Here is a 26623-nt window from a genome sequence, read left to right on the forward strand (position 1 = left end):
GTGAAGCTTCATCAAATGGCGCCAAAGATATAGGCAAGTCAAAAAACACATTTTCTATGTAAACTAGGTCCTAACTATACCCTCTGGCCTACTGGCTACTGCCAGTAGGCAATATATATATATATATATATATATATATATATATATATATACACACACAAACAGAAGTCCCTGCATTAATCCGGTTATGTCCACCAAGCGGGGCCAATGCTGGATAACGGGTGCAAGTCCTGTTTACAAATGTCAAGTCAATGTCCACACTATGAGAGCACAAAAAGACCGCACTCCACTGGCTGGATAGACAGAACATTTTACAGGTGACGTGTTTTGACCAGAACGGTCTTCCTCATGGCCTCAACCAACTAACACCAGTATTCCACCACCATTTTGAAATATGTGAGTAATAGACATGAACAAAGAGGCAAATGCTCCCATGCACATTTTTTAGAAAACAGACTATCAAGATGGTGACCAGTTGTAACATTCAGTCACAGTTACAGCTGCTACTTCATCGAAACATAAATTATTGCATGAACATACTTATAAGTCGTTGTTCTCTCAAACAATTGTGAAATGACCCAGTCACCTTTCACCTGGTCTGACCAGTGAGGTGTCATAATAGTAAAAGCAGGAAAACACATATCGATATTTTATGTTCACATCTTTCTGCAAACAGAACCGAATTATATGCAAAGTGTACAAAAAACTGCTCTGATTGGAGCATCTAAACCACAATGATATACTGTTTTATAAGTGACCAACTCTGTGTATCACACTACAAATTGGTTGTATCATGTCACCTGCTGGGGGATAAATCACTATAAAGAGGCAGGAAAAATCTTTAAATTCAACAATTTACCCATCAACTAGAATCATCAAAATTGAGACAATAAGCTCAACCTATGTGTACCTGAAGTTCTTTGTCCATGTTCAGCTTGTTGGGAGCATTACTGTTGAGCAGAATGGTGAATTTTGATTCAAGGGTCCTAACCTTTTTCTCATGATCCCCTCCACGAATGGAACTATCAATTCTGTCAATGCCAAAAAATCACAAAAGGTCAGGGTTCTGTGCATATTTGTCAGACCAATGTCTAGCAACAGGATAATTTGGATCAGAATTATTAATGGCTCTAAGATGTTCAAGTGTTCTCTTTTTAACTGGAAAAACAGTGCTCCCTATATATTGCCGTCCACAGGGACAAGTTATAACATATATGCAATGATCACAAGTACATGTGATGAATTTGTTAATAGTGATTGATTTCTCAGTGGTCTGGCACCCTAGTTTCCTTATCTACCTCAGGATCCTCAGTAGAAAATCCTTTCAGTTTTCAACTTTGATTCCATCAAGATGGCCTTCAGATGTGGGAAAACCTAACAGTAAATTCAGAATGTTAGCACTCTAGTTGCTCATTAGAACAGTGTAAGCTACTGACCACCAGGGAGTTAACTGGTGGTCTGCTGCTGGTGTTGAAAGTGCCTTTTCCTATCCACATGTCAGAAGGTTTTGATGAAATATAAGAGACAGATATTTGAGAATTAGCTTAAAACAAGTAATCATTTTTATTTGTACAGCACAAACCATACTTTCTAGGACAAAATGAGCCCTCTCATTTTGTTCCCTTCTAAATTAAATGTTTTAAGTTTGACCAGGTGTGTCACATTTTTGTCATAAGTAAGACTGTTGGCTATCTAGTTGTTTAGAACACTCTGGGAGGCTGCAGTAAAAGAAAAGGGAATGCTGACAGCCAATCAGATCTCACCATGAGATCTGTGCTTAGGCTCTGCCCAAAAATACAAATTTGTTTTTTGTTAAATATTTCAAAAACTATTGAACAGATTTACACCAAATAACAAAAATGGGTTCTTTCTGGACCAGAAGCTACCTTTCTGCCAAATTTGGTGTAATTCCGTCCAGCGGTTCGAACTGTAGTTGTGTTCAGCATCCCTATGGAAATTAACATGGGGAAAACATTTTTTAGGACCCCGCCTCCCCTTTTTCTCAGCCTCCGCTTGACGGATCACCCCAAAACTTTCCAGCCAGCAACTGAAGTTAGAGTCAAATGTTTTTTGGAAAATGTTGTGAAGATTCATCAATCGGCACTAAAGATATAGGCAATTCAAAAACGTTTTTGTTTTAGAAACTAGGTCCTAACAACCCCAAAGTTATTGCCAAAACAAAAAACACTTTTTCTGTGGAAACTAGGTCCCTCAAATACAACACCAAACTCAGCGCTTAAAGATGTTGTTTATGAGGACCAGGTAGGGGGCTCCAGATTTGGCATGGTATTGTGTAGCAGCACCTTATGTGGGTAACATATGTAAAGCAGTATGGCTTGAGATCAGCAGTTTCAGATTTGGAGAGTATCAAAATCTTTCTTTCTATTCTGAACTCGAGATGTATCTGGATAATCATTTCTCTCTATGAAAGCATATTCCAAGGATTGTATGAAATATCTCCCCCCCAGCGGGGATTTTGGTGGGAGTCCAACTATGTGGAGGCACTGTCATGTCACTAATATGAAACCCATCAAGGCATTACTATGCCACCAATAAATAGTAAATGTCTTCCCATCAGGAGCCTTAGAGGCCTGCCCCTGTAGGCATTGTTAAGCCACCAGCTTTCATTATATCATCAGGTCGAGCCAGCATTTTGAGTGTACGGCATTTAAAGTCAGCCAACTCAGCGAAGACAGCAACAGGTCCGGAGAGAGTTTCTTGCGTCAGAGAACAAGTACGTCGCCATTTGCTGCATCCCTAAGCTCCCATTATCGTAAAACCCGAAGGTTCCTGAGTAGGACAACATCATATCTATTTCTACCCTGTGCCATTCATCCTAACGATGTACCCAATGGAGCTCATGAGAGCAATAGTAGAATAGAACTGGAAGGAACAGTCTCAGGGGAGGAACTGTGGTGATTTACTCTCTTTAGAGAATAAGTGGAAGCAACTCACTCAGACTAAACGGGAAAAAGAGAAGTGTATGTGTGTGTGTTTATCTTTAGTGACAGTGGTGTAGCAAGGGTGCCATGGACCCTAATTCTAGTAAAGAAAATGGATCCTATGTTCTCACCACACAGGGACCATAACATTAGGAGTCGTTTACATTGCAGGAAAGTTTCTTAACAATTACATAGCTAGTCACTACATTGCAGCAGAAATTGCATGACATCACAGATAGGTTTATGCAGGGCTTTTAGTGGGCAGGGTCCAGCTGGGTCTTTACCCGGCAGTATTTTACTATGGACATTGAAACGGTTTTATATTAGGACCTATATTCACGTCCTTACCTTTACTGAGAAAAACACTGATGATTTCTGAACAATTGGGGGCATATTTATACTCTGTTTGCACCGAATTAACGTCATTTTTTTTTACTCTAATTCGGTGCAAAACTAACTCCATATTTATACTTTGGCACTAGACCCGTCTAGTGCCAAATTTATGGAGTTAAAGTCTTTTTTTGGACGTGGAAACCTACCTTGCCTTAATGAGATGCAAGGTAGGCGTTCCAGTGCAAAAAATGACTCTATGGCCATAGCGCCATATTTATACTCCTGTGCAAAAATGGTGCATGTGAGGGGTCACAAAATGGTGCAAAGCTTGGGTCAGGGCAGGCGTTAGGGGACCTGTGGGCCTATTCCATGGTGGAACACCCACAGGTGCCCTCCCCAGGCCCCAGGGACACCCCCACCCACACCAGAGGCACAGCAGAGCATGGGGGACCCCATCCCAGGTAAGTACAGGTATGTTTCTAAAGAGCCATAGGAGGCACTGAAAGGGGCCTCATTATATGGTACAGGGGTCCCTGGTCCCCTGTACTGGCCATTGGGGTGGTGGGCATGACTCCTGTCTTTTCTAAGACAGGAATCATGTGCTATGGATGGTTTTGCATCAGAAAATGACTCTAGGCAGGTTAGAGCCATGTTTTTTACTCTAACCTGCCTAATGTCATTTTTTAGTGCAAAACCCCCTTATTCCACAGCACCTGCCCCACCCGATAATGTTTATTATTTCGTTTGCGTTTAATTTTCACTGAGTCTTGCACTCCATTAGAGTGTTAGCTATTCCCACTATGTTGTGTTTTCATATATATATTTTTTGTTTGGCATATTACTCTTTTATGCTGCAAACTTTAAACAGCCTTGTTTAAGAGCTCTGGCATTCTGTCTCAAGGGAATGCAAGTCTCTTGTAGTACCGAACCAGAACACATGATAATCCAAACCTTGGCCTCTCTCCAGAGCACAGAAAGACAATCATTGACAAAGTCGACAGTCCAGGGTGGTTGTAGGTGTCTGCCAGTTGCTGTGATATTATATCTGGATGCAATAACAGAAAACTGAGAGAGACACCAAAATACCAGTCGAAAGGCACAGTATGGAAATTACAGAAATTTAGAGACCACCCCACTTTCTTCATCTCACCTTATGCTCAAGTTATAGTCAGTGCTGGTAACTATAACTGATGAATTTCTGTGTTTTGTTTAGTTCAAAACGTTAATGTTGTCATTGACAAATTCATCTAACTATAATGTTACATTAACTTTTGCTTTTTCCCTATATATCAGATAGATAGATAGATAGATAGATAGATAGATAGATAGATAGATAGATAGATAGATAGATAGATAGATAGATAGATATTCACTGAAAAAAACAAAGGTTACAGGGATATTATCGTTAGGAAATAAAATAGAGTTATTTCAAGTAACTATAACTCGCGCCCTAGGGTAACTATAATTCGCACCCTTGTCATGAACAGTTTTCTCCTCAATAGATTTAGAACAAATGTTACTGTGACATTATCAATGATGTGATAGAAGATGTCATGAGAGATGTAATATCTGGGCTAATTAGCAGTGCATAGCGAGGGCGCGAGTTATAGTTATTTGAAAAAACTCAAAGTAGAACTGCTGAATTTTTATGTTTTTGTGCGAGTAAATTCAGAACCTAACTATAACGCCCCTGTAACCTTTGTTTTTTAGTGAATTTCTATGTTTAAAAAAAGTGTATTTCCTAACTATAACGTCCCTGTAACCTTTGTTTTTTTCAGTGAATTTCTATGTTTTTTTTAATGTAAAGTAATTTTAATTACTATACATTAATCCTGCGGCCAACCCCCTATAACCACCCAACTCTGCGCCATGCACAGCCTTTGGCCATGTGCAGTGGGGATCGGCCAAATACCCTTCAACTACACCAATACCACACATGGCCTGCAGCCAGGCCCTGCAGCCAATCGCCTATAACCACCCAACCCGTGTCATGCCCGGCCTTTGACAGTGCGTGACAGGGCTTGGACGCAGGTTCTGGCCTGTGGCCAACCCTCTATAACCAACCAACCCTGTGCCATGCATGGCCTTTGGCAGTGCATGGCGGAGGTTGGCCACAGTGCCTGGCCTATACCCAAGCCCTGGGTCCGCCCCCCTTTAACTACACCACGCATGGCCTTTGGTCATGCACGTTGGTTGTTGGCCGCAAGAACTGGCCTTTAGCCAGGCATCATAGCCAACCCCCTGTAACCACCCAACCCCGTGCCACAAAGTGGCGGAGCTTGGATGCAGTGTCTGGCCTGTGGCCAGGCCCTGCAACCAACCCCCCTTTAACTACATCAACCCCACACGTGGCCTTCAGCCATTCGCTGCGGGGGTTGGCCGCATGGCCTGCCTGAGACCAGGCCTTGTGGCCATCCCCCCTTAACCACCCAACCCCATGCCACTTACAATGAGAAATGCAACAAATTGAAAATAAAATATGTTTGACAAGTAAAAAGAGTGAAATCACTTTTCTGTGTACACCTTACATATTTAAAGTTGAAAAGGCTTTAAAGCTGAGAAATGACAACTAACACACCCAGATGGGAACCCTCAACCTTCTCTGTGAGGATCTGGGAACTTAACCACTAGGCCACTGGTGACTCCTTACTACTTATTGTCCAGGCATTTCTATGACATTTAATCCAAAGATGCAGATGGGAAAAAGTGGTAAATGTTCCATCACTAGGAATGTTTAATATTGAAACACTTGTAAATAAATAGATACACCACAGTGAGATAGGAGGATTTGAGCCCTCCAGCTATTGAGCATTAGTCCAAGAGCATTAACAGTAGACCACAAGTGGCTCTGCTGTACTTTGCAGCAAAACATAGCTATACAATTCAAACCAAACATCTTGCTAGTGTGAAACTTTGAAGTCTTTGTATATAGAGACCATTGCAATACAGATCTTTCTTGCTCTCTCTTTCATCACTTTATGGGATGAAGGAGAGAGAGTGAGAAAGTGAGAAATTGAGAGAGAGAAACATTTAGAGGAAGGCTTTGACAGAGAGAATATGAGAGCGAAAGAGAGAGAGTCAAAAGAGATGGAGAATTTTTCTAGACTTAGATGACTGATAAACTTAGAATGTGATATTTTAGGACAAATTCAAAAGAAAAATGTATTTTTCAATTAAAAAGAGAATGTACCTTAAACATCACCTCACAACATGTTATTCCTGATTATGCAGTGTCCAGACATAACTATGACATTCAACTCAAAGATTTTGCCAGGAAAAAGACTGCAATGTTTCATCACAAGGAATGTTTACCATTCAAAACACTATTAAATAAACAGGCAGAGTGCCATGAGATAACAGGGTTTGAACCATCAATCTACTGAATGACAGACCAAGAGCTTTACCAGTAGGCCAGAAGTACATCCAATCTGTCGTGTATCAAAACGTACCTATAACATCTGTACTTAACATCTTGCTTGTGTGCCGCTTTGAAGTAATTCTAAGGAGAGACCACTGCTATTGTTATTGCAATGGTCTCTCCGTAGAATTACTTCAAAGCGGCACACAACTAAAATGTGTGGTGACAGCACAGGATCGCACAGGGAGCCTAAAGATCACCATGGTCTCAGCCAGCTCCCATCTCCTGTGGGAGCAGGCATTGCTCCTGCAAGCAGGGAGTTGCTTTAAATAGAAGCTCCCTTCCTGCGGGATCAATGTCTTCATCTCTGTACCTGCATGCATATTTTCATGCAGGGACAGCGATGAAAACTCTGCTTTAAGCAAGTAGGAGCTGTTTGACAGCTTCTGCTTGCTGAAAGTGGAGTTATGTTTGCTTTTGCTTGGTTGGGAAAATCAAGATCAAAGAGCACCTCCGGAGGCTGTAGAAGCCAGACCTGTGGGGTGGCGGTCCCAAGGGCCATCTATGGCTCCATGAGGGGAGGCCGTGCGGTTGCCCTCCATCATTTAAATTTTTTCCTGTGGAGGTGATGGCACCCCCAGCCAGGGGTCCGTGACGGACCCCTTTCTAATTTCATTTAATAGCCTGGGTCGTTGGCAGTCCCTGCTGCCTGGGGGGGTGGAGTCCACAGGACTCCCCTATTTTTTGAGGAGTATTTTTGCCCCAGGGCGGTGATGGCCTCTGGGGTTCAGGGGGGGCCCTGGGCCCCCCTGCATACAATTAAGTTTAAAGCCCCAAAGAGGTGGTGGTCCCTGGGGCCTAGAGGGGTCCGCAGGATTATTATAATTAGTATAATTTTACATGATAATTATAAAGGTATTATGCCCTGGGTTAGGGGTGGACACAGGGGGCACACTGCACATTTGGCCCTCCACATATTATTAACTTTAAGCCCCTGGAAGGTAGCGGTCCTCGGGGCTCAGGGGTTACACAGAACCCCCTGATTAATATTAAAGTATTTTGCCCCAGGGAGGATCTGCAAATCCAGCAACCAATAAAAGAAAAACAGACACAGTTTCCTGTGCTTGTTTACAGTTTAGCCCTTTGGTGGGCTGAGTCTCCGGGAGAGTTGCTGCACAATGTGAAAAAAAAGGAAGGGACGCTAAGGTTCTTGTGAGCCCTGGGGACCACCACCTCCCTGGTGGTGCATGTGCACATTATGTCCCCCGCTTGCCGTTCCCTTCCTCAGCTGGACTCAGCAGCTCCTGCTGCTGTGGTGTAGGTGCTCCCTCTGGTGCCGCAAACCATTTTGCTGCAGCTTCTCACTTCTCTGCTCCTGCCTCCATCCTGTCCTTAATGTCGTCCTTAGGTATTCGGTGTTCCATGGGCAAATCTGCATATCGATCCTTTTCTCTTCCTCCGATGCTGCTTCCTCCTCCATCTCCTGGTCTTGCACACTATACACTGTTTCCTTTAGCCTATTGATGGCCCCGGATTCTGTCAGGGGCATGTCCTGGGAAACAACTAGAATGCTTGCCTGGGTTCTCCTAATGCCCCGGGTCCTCATCTGGGCCTGTTCCTGTTGCTTCCCCAGTCCTTCGATCACAGTGCATCCCAACCAGGCATGGCCGATTGGGCCATGATGACTTAGGCATCCGGGATAAGAAATCAGCATTGCCCTGCTGGCTTCCGGAAAGATGCTGCGTCTGGAATTAAAAAGGTTGGAGTGCTAGGAACCACCTAAGTACCCTCTCATTAGTGTTTGTGTTGGGGGCTAGCCACACCAGGGGAGCATGATCAGTCAGGAGCGTGAGGGGTCACCCCAACAAGTAATATTGAAGGGTTTCCACGGCCCACTTGATTGTAAGACATTCCTTCTCAATAGTGGGATGGTGGGCTTCTCGCTGTAACAGTTTACGGCTGATCTAAACCACAGGGTGAAGGTGACCAGCTCGGTCTGATTGGGATAACACAGCCCCAAGACCTCGATTGGAAGCATCAGTCTGTAGAACAAAGCATTTTGTAAAACCCGGGCACAATAGGACCGGATCACCACACAAGGTCTTTTGTAACCAGTCAAAGCTTGTCTGATGAATCAGGGACCATTCTTTCATAGTACTTGGTTGTTTTTTATTTGTAACAGGTCAATCAAGTGGGCTGCAATTTCGGAGAACCTGGGGATAAACTGGCAATAATAGCCTATCAGTCCAAGGAAGGACCTGACTTCTTTTTTATCCACTGAGCGAGGTAAGTCTTTGATTGCCTTCACCTTGTCAACTTTGGGGTGAGCCTTCCCCGCCCGCACATGGTGACCCAGGTACTTTATGGAATTGGTGGCGAGGGTTCACTAGTTGGGTTTGCCCCCCTGCATACAGTCCTGTCGTTCAAAGGGTTGTGAGGACAGTCTCCAGATGATTTAAATGCTGGTCCCAGGAGAGGCGGAAAATGTCATTCAAGTATGCTGCTGCATACCCATGGTGAGGCCATAGCAGTACATACATCGTCTCTGGAATGTTGCACCTTGTAAGCTGAAGGTCAGTACTCTGAACTGGTATAGGCCAAAGGGGATGGAAAACACCATTTTCTCCCTGGAGGCTGAAGTAGAGGGATCTGCCAGAACCCCTTAGTGAGGTCCAGGGTAGTGAGGTATGTGGCAGTACCCAGACTCTCGATGAGCTCATCCACCCTGGGCATGGGGTGTGTGTCAAACTTCGATAGACAACTCAGTTGGCGGACGTCTATGCAGAATCATATGGTGCTGTTTGGTTTAGGTAAAAATACCACTGGAGAACACTTAGGGTTATTGGGTGGTTCTATGATTCCCCTGTCTAAGCATGCTAGCCACCTTCTCTTCCATGACCTGTCACCTATCTTCCAGAATCCTATAATGGCATAACCAGACCACCCAACTACATTTGATGATAAAGTCATGGTGTGCCAGTCTGGTACAAACTGGGGCGCATGAAAAGCCATCACTGTGACTATCTACCAGGGCCAGGAGTTGTCCCTTCTGTGTGGTGTTCAGGTTGGGTTCTAGGCGTGTCAGTCCCTCTTACAAGGAAGTTTGTTCTGGATTGAACGTGATCTGTAGGGGTTGTGAATTGGTGACCAATAGAGCAGTGTGGGTATTCCTATCTTGACTGTTGTTGTTTTCCCAACTGTTGAGGAGGTACATATGGTAGACCTGTCCTTTCTGTGGAGAGAGCGGGACTCCTAGTCTATAGGTCACAGGAGTGATTTGTGCTATAACAGTATAAGGACCCTGCCAGGTGGCCAATAGTTTGTTATCTGATGAAGGCAAGAAGATCAATGCTTTCACCTCCACCTGTAAGTTCCTCAACTTTCTGCCCTGATTATACCCCAACCTCTGTCTCTCTTGTGTTTCCTTCATATTGAGCCTTACATCTTCCCACAGTGTGTGTATTTTGTCTTTCAACTTGTTTGCACATTCTAGCAGCTCTAGATCCTTGTCTTCTTCTGTCTTCCACTGTTCTTCTTCCATGTCTAACAGCATCCAAGGTTGCCCTCCGTAAGATAGCTCAAACTAACTGTATCCAGTAGATGATTGGGCGTGTGTTTGTATTGCGTATAGTACCAAAGGCAACTTCCTGTCCCAGTCCTTCCATGTCTCTGATACCAGTTTCTTCAGGACGTTTTTAATGGCCCCATTGTATCACTCCACAAGTCCTTCGGTTTGTGGGTGGGACACAGAGGTCCTGATCTGTTTAATTCCCAACAACGGACAGACCTGTTCCATAAGTCATGACATGAATAGGGTCCCCTGATCAGTGAGAAGTTCTTTGGAAAGCCCCACTGAAGTGAAAAATTCAATCATGGCTTGAACCACCGACTTGGCAGTCATACTTTATAGGGGTATCGCCTCGGTTTATAGTGTGACGTAGTCCACTAAGACCAATATGTTTTAGTATCCCCAATAGATGTTACTAGGGGACCTACCAAATCCATGCCCACCCATGAAAAGGGAATGTCAATGATGGGCAAGGGCCTTAGGGGTGCTTTGGATGTTTGCGATGGGTTGACCAATTGACATCGGGCACATGCCGCACAGAATCGGCGAATGCCCGAGAACACCCTTGGCCAGTAAAAACGCCTCAGTAAGTACTCCTCAGTTTTCTCTCTTCTGCAGTGACCTCCCTCTCTGGCTGTGTGCCAGATGCAGCACCTGTTCCCTGAAAGGGAGGGGGGAATGATTAACTGTGCTACGACCTCCCCGACTTTTTTTACCTTTCCATATAAAAGCCCTTTGATTGACCGGCTTTGTCCTTTACTGCATTGGCCCAGACTTGTCTCAGATTGTTATTCTTCCTCTGAGTGGCACTGAAGCTACGCTGTTCGCCCTCTACCGTAACTGTAGAAGAAAAAAACAGATGGAAGATTAGTGGTGCTGGCTAAGACATAAAGGGGCATATTTACAAGCCCGTAGCGCCATCTTGCGCTGCCTTAGCATCATTTATTTTAATTCTAAGGCAGCGCTAAGGAGGCCTCTCTCCTGCGCTGTATTTACAAAGTGCCACAATGCTTGCATTTTGCCACTTCTTGAACCCTTCCGCCACATTATGCTGGCACAGGGGATGTTCTGAAGCAGAGGGGCCCGAAAAAATGGCACAGTGAAATTTACAACATTTCACTGCATCATTTTTTCCATAATTTTTCATGCCTGCTCAGAGCAGGCATTAAAATGACGTACCCATTTTATTCAATGGGACTTCGTGTGCTTTGCTGCACTAGCATCCAAATTCTAGATGCTAGTGCAGCAAAGTGCCACAATAGCGTAAAAAATGTTGACGCTGTTGTCCTAACAACCACCATGGTGCGCCGTATTATAAATGCGGAGGAACCAAGGTGTTGTTAGGTGGGGTAGGGACAACACAAGATAAGTGGTGCAACAGGACCGATGTGCCACTTTTTCTGTAAATATGCCCCATTATCTATTATGTTTATGTCTCTTACTACAGGTCTGTTGTTTCTTAGTCTTACCCACTCAGTGTCTCATGCAACAAAGGTGCCTCCTTCAACCATACCATACCCAGGTTCTGGTTATCTACGGACGTTAATAAGGGGAATTCTTCATAATCTGTTCCTGTAGTCATTTCCTCACCTAACTAGGGAATGTCACCCACTCGTACGGCTTCCTCCTGACCTCGCCAGTTGATATGTACCTCAGCTATGGGGTAGGATTTGCTGTCCCCATGTACACAAGTAATCAGGACGGTTCCCACTTCCTCCATTGAAGGGGAAATACCTTTTCTTCACTGATCACGGAATGACGACTCACAGAGTGTGGAGTATCCCACGTCCATGGATTAGGCTGGTTGTGGTTTTTGCGGACAATTGCGTGCAATGTGGCCCCATTCAGCACACCAGAAGCATTGGGGGCCCTTGTATGAAATCCTTCCCAGGGGATCGTTATACGTATCGGTTCACTGATGCTAACCTGTGTACTAGTTCCAGAGGTGGGGAGAGATTTACCAACTGTGGGGTATCGGGGTGGCTGTCTGCGGGTGGCTAACCCTGAAATCAGGTGATTAATGGAAAGCACAAGCCAAATCTATGGCTGTGCAACAGTAATGTGAGCATATTGATGGATCAAAGTCCTGGTAGGGCCAGGCAGTGCCCCTAGAAGCTGTTCCAGTAGAACCCTGTCCATCACGTCCTCCATGGTAGTGCTGTGGGGCTTTTGCCAACTATTCACAAGGTCCTGCATCCTGTAAAACAGGGCCCCAGGATTGTCTTGTGTATTTAATTTTTCCTTTAAACTTCACCCTATAATGTTCACTGTCATAACTTAGGCATCCAAAATGACCTCCTTGCTCTCAGGATAGGGTATGGTTCCTGCTGGGTTGGCAGCCTGGTAGGCTGTTTGCTGTTCACCCATGAAGAGTGGTGCAACATACTGACCCCACCGTTCAGGGGGCCAGGTTGCCAAGGTTGCAATCCTCGCGTTATCTGCCTTGCGGAGTCTGGGTGCAGACGTGCTGGTTGGTTTGGTAGCTCTGGAAATAAGGGGGCACCTGAAACCAGGCTGCAAAAGGGGTCTTGGGAGCAAGTCAGGGGCTTGGGTTGCAAGGGTCCTGGGAGCAAGAAAGCACAGTTAGTTCTTGGGTACCTAGAATGGGCAGCTTGGGTGCAGAGTAGATTGGTTGGCTGGGCTGAGTGCGTCAAAGTTCCTCACAGTTGTTAGTCTCGCCGGTTGAGGGTACAAAACTCAGGGCAGCAGGGCCACTCTGAAAGTGGGTCTCTCTGGTGCTGATGTCCCTGGGCAGCTGCTAGGTCTCGGTGCAGTGGGAGTGCCAATTGGACTCACACAGGCTTAGATTGGTGCAATCGATCTGGTACCCCGGTTATTGGTGCTGTGCGGCTATGGTTGGTCCTGGTTTCTTCACACTTGGTGGGTTGACAGGTCTGACCTTCTGGGGCACACGTACCTCTTCCTGGGCAGCTTCGGTGTTGGGCTGGCTCAGGAGCTTCAAGACGCTGGATCAGACACTGCTGCTTCGGTGGCTGCAGACTGCAGGGGAGTAGCTCCTCTACTCCAAGAGAGATTGCTGGAAATTTGCGAAGGGCTGGCAGTCTTCTGGTGTTCTTGTCAGATGCTCAGCTGTAGGACGAGTCACTGTGCTGTGATTGTGGTGACTGGTGTAGGCAAGGTTTGGAGCCAAAAGTGCACAGCAAGTCTTCTGTTCTCACTTTCTCTGAGTTCTTTGTCCTATTCTTTTGGATCCATCGAATGTGAATTCCTAGCATCAGGGGTGCCTCCTAAATGCTCAATCTAGGGGCATTAAGGAGATTAACAGGTAGAAGCCAATGGGCAGCTTCCCTTTAGGGTGACTACACCCTCTTTATGACCACTTTCTGTGGGAAGTGGGCATAACCCTGATCCAGTGAGCCTACTTCCATGAAAAATCAAGATGGTGGAATTCTAAGTTTTGTGTTCACATCAGGTAGTCCACCTTAGGGTTGGGACTAGCCTGGTAGTGAACATGCCTCCTTACTTGCTAATTGTTGCCAACAGGCCTGCGTCAGAGGAGGGGACATCTCCAATGACTGGGGAAGCCGGGGACACAACACAAAGGTGGCTGAGTCCTTTAAAGCCTCCTGCCTTAATATGCTGATAACTAGCCATCCTGCTTAGAGGAAGTGGTAACACCCTGCCCATAGCTGGCTTTGTTCCTGATCTCTGAGAGCATAGACTCTCACCACCAGGGGGTCAGCAAATCGTTTGTGCTGGCAGGCTGGTCAGGACCAGCCAGCAAGAACACTAGTAGTTGTTAGGTTTTAAGGGAGCACCTCTAAGGTGACCTCTGGGTGCATGTATTAATAAATCCATCACTGGAATCAGTGTGGGCTTATTAATATGAGATGTTTGATACCAAACAACTTGGGTTTCAGTGAAGCCATCATGTAGCTGGGAATGTCTAAGAATCGACTTAGACATCATAGAGGCATATCTGCTCATGCAGATATGTCCACACATGTAGTATAGTGCACCCTGCCTTAGGGCTGTAAGGCCTGCTGTAGGGGTGACTTACCTATACTGCGTTCAGTGTCTGTAGGTATGGCACACTAGAGGTGTGCCTTGTTGTGTTTTCACTTTTCTCTGCACCATATCATGCAGTCTGCAATGGCAGTTTGCATGAGTGTGTTGAGGGGTTCCTTAGGGGGGTACAATACATGCTGCAGCCCTCTTTAATACGCCATACCCTAGGTACCAGGGGTACCATTTACTATGTACTTACAGGGGTGCTAAATGTATTGCCAATTGGTTAACAATTACAAAGTTTTAGGGGAAGAGATCTGGCACTGGGGACCTGGATAGCAGGAACCCACTGCACTTCTGTCAAAATTACATCAGATAACAGGCAAAACGTGGGGGTGACCATGCCAAAATGGGGAACTTTGCTACACCATTGACATAGAGTCATATAATATTTAGGGTGCTTTTATCAAAATAAAAATAATTACATAGAGTTTTGAGGATGGAGTTAGCTCCATCAGGATGGTGGAGGACAATACCTCCGTCTCCCTGAGGGACCTTTGCACACCAAAATTAGAGTTGTCCAGTGGAGGCCGGCAGCTTTAAGAGGGAGGGGGTGGGCTTGAAGCACGCACACACACACACACACACACACATTCTTTCACACACACACATGCACGCACGCATACACATCCATTAACAACACTCATAACATTCAAACATGCACACACGCACTAAACATTCATTTAAAAAGTTCACACACACTCATTCTTTCACATGCACGCACATCCATTAACAACACTCATAACATTCAAACATGCATGCACGCACCAAACATTCATTTTAAAACATCACACACACTCATTCTTTCACACATGCACGCACACACATCCATTAACACTCATAACATTCAAACATGCACGCGCGCACCGAACATTCATTTTAAAAGATCACACACACTAATTCTTTCACACACACACGCACGCACATCCATTAACAACACTCATAACATTCAAACATTTACGCACGCAACAAACATTCATTTTAAAACATCACACACACACACACTTACCTTCAGCCTCGAGATCCCAGGAGGGTTGGGACTGCTGCCTTCCCTCATTGGCTGACCTTAGGTCAGCCAATGAGGGAAGGCAGCAGTCCCAGCCTTGTCACTGAGTGGGATGGGGTCAGTGAGACTGCTGACCCCACCCCACTCTGTGACGAAGTGTCACTGACTGACACTCGCCCTGGGCGCTTCAGGGCTTAAACCTGAAGCGCCCAGGTCGAAGTCAATGGGTGACGCTTTCCTCATCACCCAGGGGAGGGCCTCGAGGCACCTTTGCTGAGCTGAGGAGGTCACCCCATAGGAGCTGTGACCTCTTCAGCCCAGCAAAGTTCAGCTCAGGCAGCCAGGAGTCTGCTCAAATCGCGTATGTCTGCTCCTGGCTGCCTGACCTGAACATGAAGAGTGTTTGTCAGGCTGACAGTTGTCTCCTGGCCCTGTGGACAACTGCCTACATTGACAGGAACTGCTGTTAGAGCAGATTATGTCTATGCCCTATATGTTTCAAGGACAGTATTGCCAGACATGATAGCCGACTAGCAAACTTTAAAAAAAAAAATGTTTTTTCAAAAACTAGTTTCTACAGCAGGCATTTATTTTTGAAAAATAAAAAAGCTAATGGACCCACGTGCTGGGAGTTTTTCCCCGGTTGACAGGGTCATTAGTTTTTTCCTGTCCCTTCCAGCCAGGTTTTACTTTAGATAGGATAGACAATATAAAGGCCTTCTTTTGATGGCCCCTAGACTCTCAGGCCATTAGACGAAGCATTCCATCAGGGAGCCACAAACAAAGGAATGGGACTATAATTAGTGGAACTGAATACTATTGGAATATGATTAAATTTTCCCAGTAAATCAGAGAAAGGCTTATAGACATGAAAGAAAAGAGAACCACAGAGATTTCCATTCATTATCTTTATTACAAATATTGTAAGAAATAAGACACTGACTAAACAGAGACATTTTGTTACTATTCTTGTAACCTACAGATTGATCAGGTCACAGTTCCACTTTACTGCCCATTTTCCAGACATGGGATGTGGATCCACCATTGAGCTTTCAGAACTGATTTTGGGTGATTCTCTTTCAATTATCATTTTCTGACCGTAGCTCAAACGCATCCTTTGTGCAGGTGACGACTCTCATAACAGTAGCAATAGTGCTGGCTCCAAGCAGAAGTATCCAAAACAACGACACAACGAAACATAAGATCACAGCACCTGGCTGTCATCAGCCATCCTGAGCAGTCATCAGGCACAGACAAAAAAGGCAGCCCTGCTTAGAAACCTTGACACTTTTAGCAAGAGAAAACTATGACCTACTCCTTACTTCTTCCATCTATCCTATGTCATCTTTTATGAAGAACTAATCAGCAGCCCTTTGCTTAAAAGAACCTCTCAGACTTTGGGTAAATTTCTCTCTATTCTCCTTCACTTCAATTCTGGTTCTCCACCTTCCATTCTTAGGGATGTCGTCAATACACACCCACTGTGTAGAGGAGCTGCATCTACTCTCCATCATGTCATGCAAAATGCATCATACTGGTTCATGTACTTAGACTTTCCTCAAACAAGCAGTCTTACTACTACGCTCTTCCTAAATTCCCACAGCACATTCCCACACATGGAATGTCAGCACAAAGATCTAGGGATCACACGGAAGCCCTCTTTGGGCCATCTGAGCTGATCTATCTGGATCCTCCCTCACCCTTTCTTCTGCTCATCAGAGCCTTCGTATGATCTTAGGCTCCCCTTAGCTGATTGCCAGAGCCCTTTGACCCATTTGCTAGCCATTAACCATTTTTCCTGACTTTAGCCATCCGAGTTTCTCAAACCCTTTCTGCAAGTCTTCACATACCACACTTATTTTCACCTATCCACCATTAACTTCCTCTTCCAAGTTCTAATCCCTGTGCCCTCAACTCCACCCTCAGACTACTCTACCTCCATCAGACAGTGTATTTTATTACTCAGAGGCCAGAGTGTAACAGCTGTGTTTTTTTTTTCACTTTACATGCTCTGATTTTTCTGCAAATAGTTACCAGTTCTATACGTGGGCTGAACAGGTGGGGGTTTCTTGGGGTTAGTAGCATAAGAAGCATGAATAAAAACCATTTACAAAAGAAAGATTCTTATATATGTGGCTTATATACCCAGTCTTCTTTCTTCCCTTCCAGATCCTTTTGTGCCTTTAGGCCTAGTCCTGTTTCAGGTCGTCCTTTTCTGGGCTGTTTTTGACCTTCAGATCCTCATCGTGCCCCTTGTCTTACTAGTTCTGGTCACCCTAGTGCTTGGTACCTGAATCTGGTACTCTTGGTTGCAGTCCTTCTTGACCCTGTTCTTCCTGGCCATGCTCCTGATTCATCCTTGTGTTAATCTTTCCTGAACCTCCTGATCCTGGTACTAGTAACCCTCTCCCTTGTCCTTCTGGTCTGCAGAGTCCTTATGCTTAGCCCTGCTGTCCTGGCTCTCCTATGGCTTGCAATCTTAAGGGCATATTTATGATGCTCCTAGTGCCACATTTGCATCATTTGTTTGACGCAAATGAGACTTTAAGGTGGCATTTCCTATGTTCCATATTGACAAAGTGGTGCAATGCAAGCATTGCACCACTTTGTAAACTCTTGCACCACATAATGTCTGCGCCTTCTCGTCCCTGATCTTAATGGTCCAGTCCACTCGCTTCTGACCTGACTAGTTCTCTGCTTCCTCTCTTAACATGTCATGATACTCTTGGCTGTGGTCCTCCTGCTTGTTGTCATTCTGGAATAACTATCCACTTTGTCCTGATCCTCCTTATTCTGTTCTTAGCCATTTGGCTTGGCCATCATGGCTCCTGTCATCATCGCCTTCCTTGTCCTGGTCCTCATTCTCCTTCTTGTAGTGGTCCTAATTGTCCAGACATGACAGGTCCTGATACGTCTGGGCCTCTATTACTTGAGCTTTCTTTTCCCCTTGGCTATGGTCCCAATGATCATCTTTGCTATGGTTGTCTTAGCTCTTGTCCTGCTGGCTTTGGTTGCCTGGCCATCTCCTCTTAATTTTTCAGGTCCTAGTCTCCAAGTCTTCCTGACTCACTGTCTGGTTTTCCTAGCAATGGTCCTCCAATACCTGGTCCTCACAGTGCATGCTCTTGAATTGGTTGTGTGCTCACCAGACTAAGGGACATATCTAAGAGCCACTAGCGCCATTTGAACACCACATTTGCATAATTGTTTGGCGCTACTGTGGAGTTAGAAAGCCAAAAACGCTGTACCATATTTCGAAAGTGGCACAATGCATGCATTGCTCCACTTTGTATCCCTTTGCGCTACATTATGCCTGCACCAGTCACAATGTATGCAAAGGGGGAATTCCGCCGTTAGGGGGGCCAAAAAATGAAATCAAAGAGATTTCCTAGCGCCATTTTTCTGCACTTTTAACGCCTGCTCAGAGCAGGTGTTAAAAGGAGGCTTCCATTTCTTACAATTGGCCTCTGGGTGCTTTGCAGGACTAGCATCAGAATTTGTTACGCTAATCTTGCAAAGCGCCGGACTAGCATTAAAAATTCAGACATTAGTCCCCTAACTACCGCCATGGTGAGCTGTATTTTAAATATGGTGCACACATGGTGGCATTTGGGCGGGGGCGCTAAGGGGCGCAAGAAAAGTGGCATTGCACTGTGTGCAGCGCCACTTTTTTTTAAATATACCCCTAAATTATTTTGCTTCTGGTCCTCCTTGTATCCGTCTTTGTATGGGTAATCCTCTTGGTTCTGGTCTTTCTAACCCTTTTGGTGGATTTAGGCCCTTTCTCCAAACTCTTCCTTTTCTTTCCTTGTCCTTTTAACCCTCATCCATTTGACCTGGTCCTTCTCATCTGTCTCACTCTGCTCATCTGAATCCTATTACAACAGTTCCTGCTCATCCCTTCAGTCTCCGGGCCTTATGTATCCTTGCCCCCTCAGGCCTTGCCCTATTAGCCCTTGTCTTCCTGGTCTGGATCATCCTTGTCCTCTTGGTCCTGAGCCTTGTCTGCACAGTCATTTTGGCACTGCACCCAGTGCTCTGGGCCCTCTCAGTCCTGGTCCTCTTTGTTTGGTCATTTTCATCCTGGTCCTCCTGGACATCCAGGTCCAGTCCTCTTAGTCTTCACATCTCTGGTAGTTCTGGTCTTTCTGATCTGCCTTACCGTGGGCCTGCTATCCCAGGTCGTTGTCTTTCTGCTCCGCTTGGTACTCTGGGCACTGGTCCTAGGACCATGGTCCCCTTGCCACTTCTAGGCCTGCTCCTGGTCCTCTTGGTGCTGATTCTTCTAATCCTCCTTTCTCTGATGCTGGTCTTCCTGGTATTCTTGGTACTGGCCCACTCATTTTTCTTGTTTATTCTAGCCCCTGGTTCTATTGGCCTGGAACTGGTCTTTCTGGGTTTGGTCCTGATCCTCCTGGCCTTGTACTTCCTGCTCCTTGCCCTTGTGCTTCTACACAAACTCATCATGGTCCTCCTTTAATCTGGTCCTTTTGGGATTTACCATCCTGTTGCTCATTTTCCTGGCTATCTTGTTCTTAGCCTTGTGGCCTGGACCTCTAGGCTATGATCATACCGGTTCTGATGTCCCTGGTCGTGATCCTCCTTACCATGGTTCTCCTGGTCCTAGTATCAAGGCCCTGATCCTCTTTGAGTTGATCTTCCCGGCCTCCCTAGGCCTTTGTTTCCCAGTCCTCTTAGAACTTTTCCTACTGACTCTGGTTGCCTGTGTCCCTGATCTCAGCTAACTGTCACTCCTGTTTTTCAGTGTCCTTGTCCTTCTTGAGAGTCTGTGCCCATTGTCCCAGATCCTCTTGGTCCTGTTCCTTATATTTTGGGTTCTTTTGGGCCTAGTTCTCCTGGACCTGACCCACCAGCCATCTTAATCATGGTTTCCTTGGTCGTGGTCGTTCTTGCTCTTCATGTTCTATTGTGTTGGTTATCATTAATCTTGCCTTTTGGCCATCATGGCCCTTCTTGATGTCCCCAGTCTTGGCCCATCTATCCCTTTTTATTTTTGGGCCTCTTGGCCCTGCTTACCTCGTCCTGATTCTCCTCACTATCTTCCTCCTAGCCCTGGTACCATAGGTCCTGGTCCATCTTGTCCCCTGGTACTCTTAGTCTCTGTCTGTCCTCTTGGTTTAGGCTGTCCCTGCTCTCCTCGATCTGGTCCTTGTCCTTTTAGTTATACTGGTACTTTAGCCATTGATCCAGGTCCTCTTGATTCATGGTCTCTTTGTTCGGTTCCTCCTGAGCCTAGTAATTTTGGTCCTGGTCCTCCGGGTCACCACTGTCTAGCCCATTTGGTCTTCTAGATTCTGGTTGGTCTTCTTACATCGGATCCTCCTCACCCTAGTCCCTCTACTTGTATTGATTGCTCTGCTCCACTTAGAAATCTGAGCTCTGGTCTCCTAGGTCCTGATCTTCATCTCTCTTATCCCTGTGTCTAGTCCTCCTGGTCATGATCCTTTAAGTTTATCTAGTTCTTTTCCTTTGGTTTTCTGGGTGTCCTTGGTATTGTCCCCTGGATTCCCTAGTCCGTGCCCTGTTTATCTATATGTCCTTGACATGCTGGCCATTGCCCTCCAGGTCCTGATCTTTGTAGTCCTCTTCAGCCTGGTCCTGATCCTCCTGGTCCTAGTCCTCCAAGTCCACCAGTCCTCCTGCTGCTTCCTAGTCCTACTAGTCCTCATGATCTCCTGGTTTGCCTATTGCACCTTGTTCTCGTCAGTAGGACCGTGGTCCCCAATATAATGCTGAGTCTAGTCTTCCTCATCCCTCTGACACTGGTCCTCCTAGTTCCCACATTGTGGGTTACCCTGGTTCATGTAGTCCTGGTCACCCTGATTTAAGATCCCCCTATGTCCGACCCTTATGGACATTCTGATCCTGATCTGACTGTGCCTAGACTTCCTGATCCTTTATATCCCCACTGTTCATCCTACCCTAGCATCTCCAGGTCCTGCTCACCCTTTCTGGTTGTGGCCTTTTTAGAACTGGTCCATTTCTTCTGGCCTCTCAGTGCTCCTAGATCTGGTCTCTGTTGTCTTGGCCATCCTATCTCTGTTCCCTTGGTCTGTCTACCTGGGTCTGCTATTCCTGGCACTGTGCATCCTCATTCCTCTGGTCCTGGGGCATGCTCTAAGGCCCTCCTACTCGTTATAGTCCAGGGCCTTTAGATCCTTCTACCTCTGGAGCATCTGTTTCTTCAGGCCCTTGTACACTGGATCCATATCTTCCTGACCCTCTTAATCATTCCCAACCTAGTCCCAGTACCCCTAGTTCTGTTTTTCCCTTGTACAGGTTCCTGTGGCATTGGTAACTCTGGTCTATGTAGATTAGATTGCCCTAGGCCTAGTTTTTCTTGTCATGGTCTTCGTGGCTCTAGTAATCCTAGCCCTCCTGGTGGTCCACCTTCTAGGCCTTACTCTTCTACTTATCATTCTACCTCCTACTAGTCCTGCTTCTTCCTTCCCCAGATCCCCTCCACAATGACGTTTGTCAGGTTTAGCCTCCAATCTACTCTGCTGTGTGAGTACTATGAATAATATGAACTAGTGTGTTTATTCATAGTCAGCAGAGTAAACTCCTCCTGTCAATTAACCAGCAGCATTACTTACTTGCCTCCTGCCTTCACTTCGCCATTTTACAGAAGTCCCATTACTGTGTCTCAATTTACTTGCTGCAAGTGTCCCAAAGCACTGTGCACCCAAACACCAAATGCCTACTGTATTTTTTCCTCCCTCTCGGTTCAAGATACCACCTATCTGTGTGCATTCCCTGTTTGCTGCTGTTTATTGACTGCTGCTGTGTTGCCAGGTTTGAAATACTAAGCTAGTGCTACCCCCTTAAAAAGAAGAGTAAAGCTAGCACGAGACCTACAACAAGAAGCTCAAAAAGAGCCAGACCCTCAAAAATAGTTAAAAAGAGGATCATGAACATTAAAAAAACATGTATTTTCATGAGTGAAAAAAAAATCATTTATGTAAGATGTTTTAAACCCATACTCATCCTTTGCACACAGCCAAATATTCCTAGACTGCATCAGAACAAATATATATATTCTATATCCTAAAGCTGCTGAAATAGAAGTGTGAATCCTACATTTCTTATCTGAATACTAAAACAACATCAAATGTTTTTGAACAAAATTGATTTTACTGTAAACAGCTTATCTTAATTCAGGCACTTTCATTTGTACAACCTATTGTGTGTATGCACTTACATCCAAATGCTTCACACATGTTGTTTCCCAATTTCAAGATGGCCACCACACTCAGATTGTCTAGAGTCCTTTTTTTCTCTTTGGCCACCTAATTAAAGACCTTCTTCACACTGTTTATCCGGCACTCAAGTCAAATTGTACATCATCCCTACTATTTAGCCTGTGGCCAGCTAAAGAGCACATATTATGTACTATTTTGGCACCTGCTTTGTAAAAAGCAGAGATGATGTTCTATTTGGCCGGCGGCTAGGTAAATAGCCACTCCCTTAAAGATAAGGTGTTTGCTTGAACAAGGAAAGTGTGGAAAGGGTGGCTTAAAATATGATGAATCGTGCAATGTCCACGAGACACATGAAAGAGGTGTAGCAGTAAGAATCTTGTTTATGTGGTGCTTGTTTGCATGTATACATAAAGACAAAGTCTGCACAAAATGCCTGCAGCTTTATGTGTTTTTGTTTCTGTAAGTTTCTGTTATCTATTGTTCAGTATTGTGAGCACATGGACTTTATTTTCATCCAGCACTGTCTGCGCATTACAAATAAAATAAATACAAATAAATACAAATGTTATATATCTGAAAGTAAATGAATTACCTGCACAATAATTATTTACAATCAAAGGACTGAACATACATCTTGTACACATTTTGCACAGGCCATGTGTTGAATAATTTTGTGCTTGCAAGAAAGTCTAACAGATAAGGAGTGAGATGTGAACAAACCAAAGACGTCTGGATTTCGTAGCAAGGCTGAGTTTTTATGGAATGGTGAATGTAGTTCTGGTTAGTGAAACCAGACCTTATCTAAATGACAAGCTGATGCTGCAGTCTGCTGAAATGTTTTCTTGTGCCAAGAAACTGTTTTCTTTTTAGTAGGATTGGTTTGCTATTTTGTCTTACCATACAAAAATGCTTTAATGGAGTGACATATGGGTTTACTAACAGTTCTGCAACTGAAAAGAAATTTACTGGAGGAACCAATAAATAGGTGGTCAAGGTGTGGTAATGGAAAGAGGATGGAGTTACAAGTTGCGAAGGCATGAAGATCAGAGTCTGACAGTTGGTGTATACACTTAGGGCCAAATTTACAAAGAGTTCAGGCAAGTAAAGTTGCTGTACGGCATTGTGTGAATGGAAGTGAAAAGAACTAGCCAGACCCGCTTAGAAGTCACACAGTTCTTCTTTCTGCCTGCGCTGGTGCACTTTTGCATCCTGGGTTGTGGTCAGCATAACTATTGTGCAGGAAGAGTTCCCTTCCTGGACAAAAACTATGCTTTGAGGCATTTCCCTCTTTGTAGGTGTGCTGTGGCAAGGGCGTTTTGGGACAGAACCTTGTCTACAATTTTTCTTAGGCAGGGTTTGTGTCAAAACCCACGGGTAGTTTCATGGGGTCACACGTGCACCCCGCATGGAATGCCACTTAATGCAAAGTAATGCAAGGCAGCATTTTTCACTGTGCAGTACTTGCATTGGACTGAAAATCCCACCATTATACTTTGCTGTGGGTCTGTATTAAAGCAGTAGAGATAACCTGACTCAAAGTCTTTTTAAATCTGGGTCTTAATTTTTTAAAACTCTGCTGCAACGAAATTGGCAACAAGGACAGACTTGACAGTAAATCTGTTCTGGCTTAATTGGTCACAAAGGCTGTATTTGAAAATGTATGAGGTCAAGGCACCTACTGAATACATATTTATGTGCCCAGCTAATTTCAGAGGATAATAATAATGTTAAGTTTACTCTGGTGGTTAATACAGTTTCAGGAGAGACCTGTGTTTTTTCTAGTCACAATTGTGACTCATAAAGTAGTGTAGAGGGTTACAGTGCCTTCTACATAGCACACTGGGTAACATGCAGATCACAGATTTCTATTTTATGTAGATAAGTAAGTGAATTGCTGCTTTTGGCACGGAGATCCTTCTGTTGCTATAGACAACTCTAAGCACTCCATTAAGTTTTAAACCTTGACTGTGTATGTCTCCCTACCATGCATTCTTGACATAAAATGCCTACCAGTAAGATGATATATCACTCCTACTCCTTGTAACTCTTGTTATCTTATGTAACCCATCCTGCACCTTGATTTTCACGTTTGATTTATTGTCAGTATATAATCTGTGTGTGATGTAAAGTGTTATTCAAGAATTAAAAAACTAGTAATTATTTTTGTAACTAGTGACACAGACAGATAACTCTTACATTCTTAAAATACATGCATATTGCTTATATACAGAGATTGAACTAAGACAAAAGCCTTCCTCCAAATCTTAGTTTATGTTAAGAACTTGTGAAGAGATATCAAGCTGTGTGCCTTTGTTTCTCTCAATTGCATTGACATCTTGGAGATAGGATCCAGATAGCTGCCAGCCAAGATCATAATCAAACAAAAGAAGGGCTGATACCTCTTTAACTTCGGCCTCTGTTTTTGTGTGAAATTGAAATTAAGACAGCCTCTGCACCGTCTACACTGCAGGGTGCAGGCACTGATGAATGTTTCCTGTTGTCTCCAAATTACACCATGACATATTCAGCATATAATAATGCGTGTGAGCTGTATCAGAAATGGTTACTTTTTCACTAACAACAGCACATGCTAATGTTTTTCAGTGGCCGTGCCTCACGATGGATAAGTACGAGAACCTGGGCTTGGTGGGAGAGGGAAGCTACGGCATGGTAATGAAGTGCAGGCATAAAAGCAATGGCCGAATTGTTGCCATCAAGAAATTCCTCGAGAGCGAAGATGACAAAATGGTGAAAAAGATTGCCATGCGGGAAATCAAACTCCTAAAGGTAAGGCAAGGATGGAATGCTATGTAGTGTTTGCTTAGTTTTTTGAGCAGCTAAGGGTTTTCATGACTGGTATTGGTATTAGAAATCTGCACTCAAAGGCAAACATCTTGCACCACTATTGTATTCCTCTTATGGTCAAGATAAAATATGGTTCCCTGTTTCTTGTTCAACACTCTGCGGGTCAGTGGGTTGCGCTGGCACAGCACAATGTTTTGTTGCACCTGAAGGCTTTTATAATGGTAAGTAAATCAACACAATGCTGTGTGCTGTCTCGCCTTGCTGTAGAGCACACGAGTGCCACATGTAATCTGTACTAAATAACCCCTTCTATTGTTATATAAGCACCAACATATACAAACATTCATGAGATGGGCTGCTCCAGCAAGCAAGAGAATATGTGACATCTCGTATTTTAGCTTAGAAGGCATCAACCACCAACTTCCATTTTAAGGGGGCAATGCCATATCCACTCTCTTGGCATTAGAACAACTTGGGACTGATGGTGGGGTGAAATCCCCATCAATCTTTGAAATAGTGGATATAATTATAATTTACTTGTATAAAAACAATGGTTTCTGTTGACCACAGACCTGCCAGGTTGACACGTAAGAGTGCTGTTCCCAACAGCAGAGTAAGAAGAGTACCCTATGAGGTTTTACATGCATGATTTAATATAGCCAGAAGCATCAGCAAACACACACATTCAATTTACAACACGAGTATTAATATGCTAGGCAGAATAGGCACATATTTTTGTGTTTCTCATTTGGATGAGGTAAATACCACTGATACAATTTTCCTTTGTATCAGAAGCTGTGCATATTTTGTAGGACAGTAGTTCTCCTTTGTACACTGTTAGACATGAGAAGAAACTAAAAACATAATTCAAAGTCAAAGTCAAATAGACAAACAGATACACTGAAACTAGTGCTTGATTTGTGCAGGTGATAGCAGGTGATGGCTTCATCTTTGGGATCAGAACTTATTTAAAATCATTAGTCTTTGATCCAGAGCATGAGAAAGAGAGGCAGAGAAGGGAAAAAGGAAGAGGAATGGGACGATGGTGAAATAGTGACAAAGGGAGAAAGCAGAGAAGGAAAACATCTGAGAGTATGAGGTAAGGAGACAGGAAGCCTAACGGTGGTAGAATGATAAAGAGGAATATAAACTAGCCAATCTCAGTATTCAGCCACTCCAGGATTCCACAGACCCGACTGTGGTGTCTTGCAAAAAGCTTTAGTCCCTTGTATTTAGTTTTTTTCTTACAAATTAAGCACTGACTGTAAATCAAAGTCCTATATTTATGAAGATACATATTAGTGACTTGTTATATATATTGTGCTTCATAACGCACTTCAGACATTTCAAGGACCTGTA

At 44.4% G+C, this 26623-nt stretch overlaps 1 protein-coding gene across 1 annotated transcript in view; it reads left to right on the top strand.

Moving 5' to 3' along the window:
- Positions 1–26623, top strand: part of CDKL2 (cyclin dependent kinase like 2) — a 305603-nt gene that overhangs the window by 53556 nt on the left and 225424 nt on the right. The window contains exon 2 of the mRNA XM_069230289.1: positions 25064–25246. Within this exon, the coding sequence (XP_069086390.1) occupies positions 25079–25246 (168 nt within the window). The 5' untranslated portion in view covers positions 25064–25078. The remainder of the gene's footprint in view (positions 1–25063; positions 25247–26623) is intronic.

Source organism: Pleurodeles waltl, chromosome 1_1, assembly GCF_031143425.1.
Source record: "Pleurodeles waltl isolate 20211129_DDA chromosome 1_1, aPleWal1.hap1.20221129, whole genome shotgun sequence".
In the NCBI taxonomy this organism is placed as follows: domain Eukaryota; kingdom Metazoa; phylum Chordata; class Amphibia; order Caudata; family Salamandridae; genus Pleurodeles; species Pleurodeles waltl.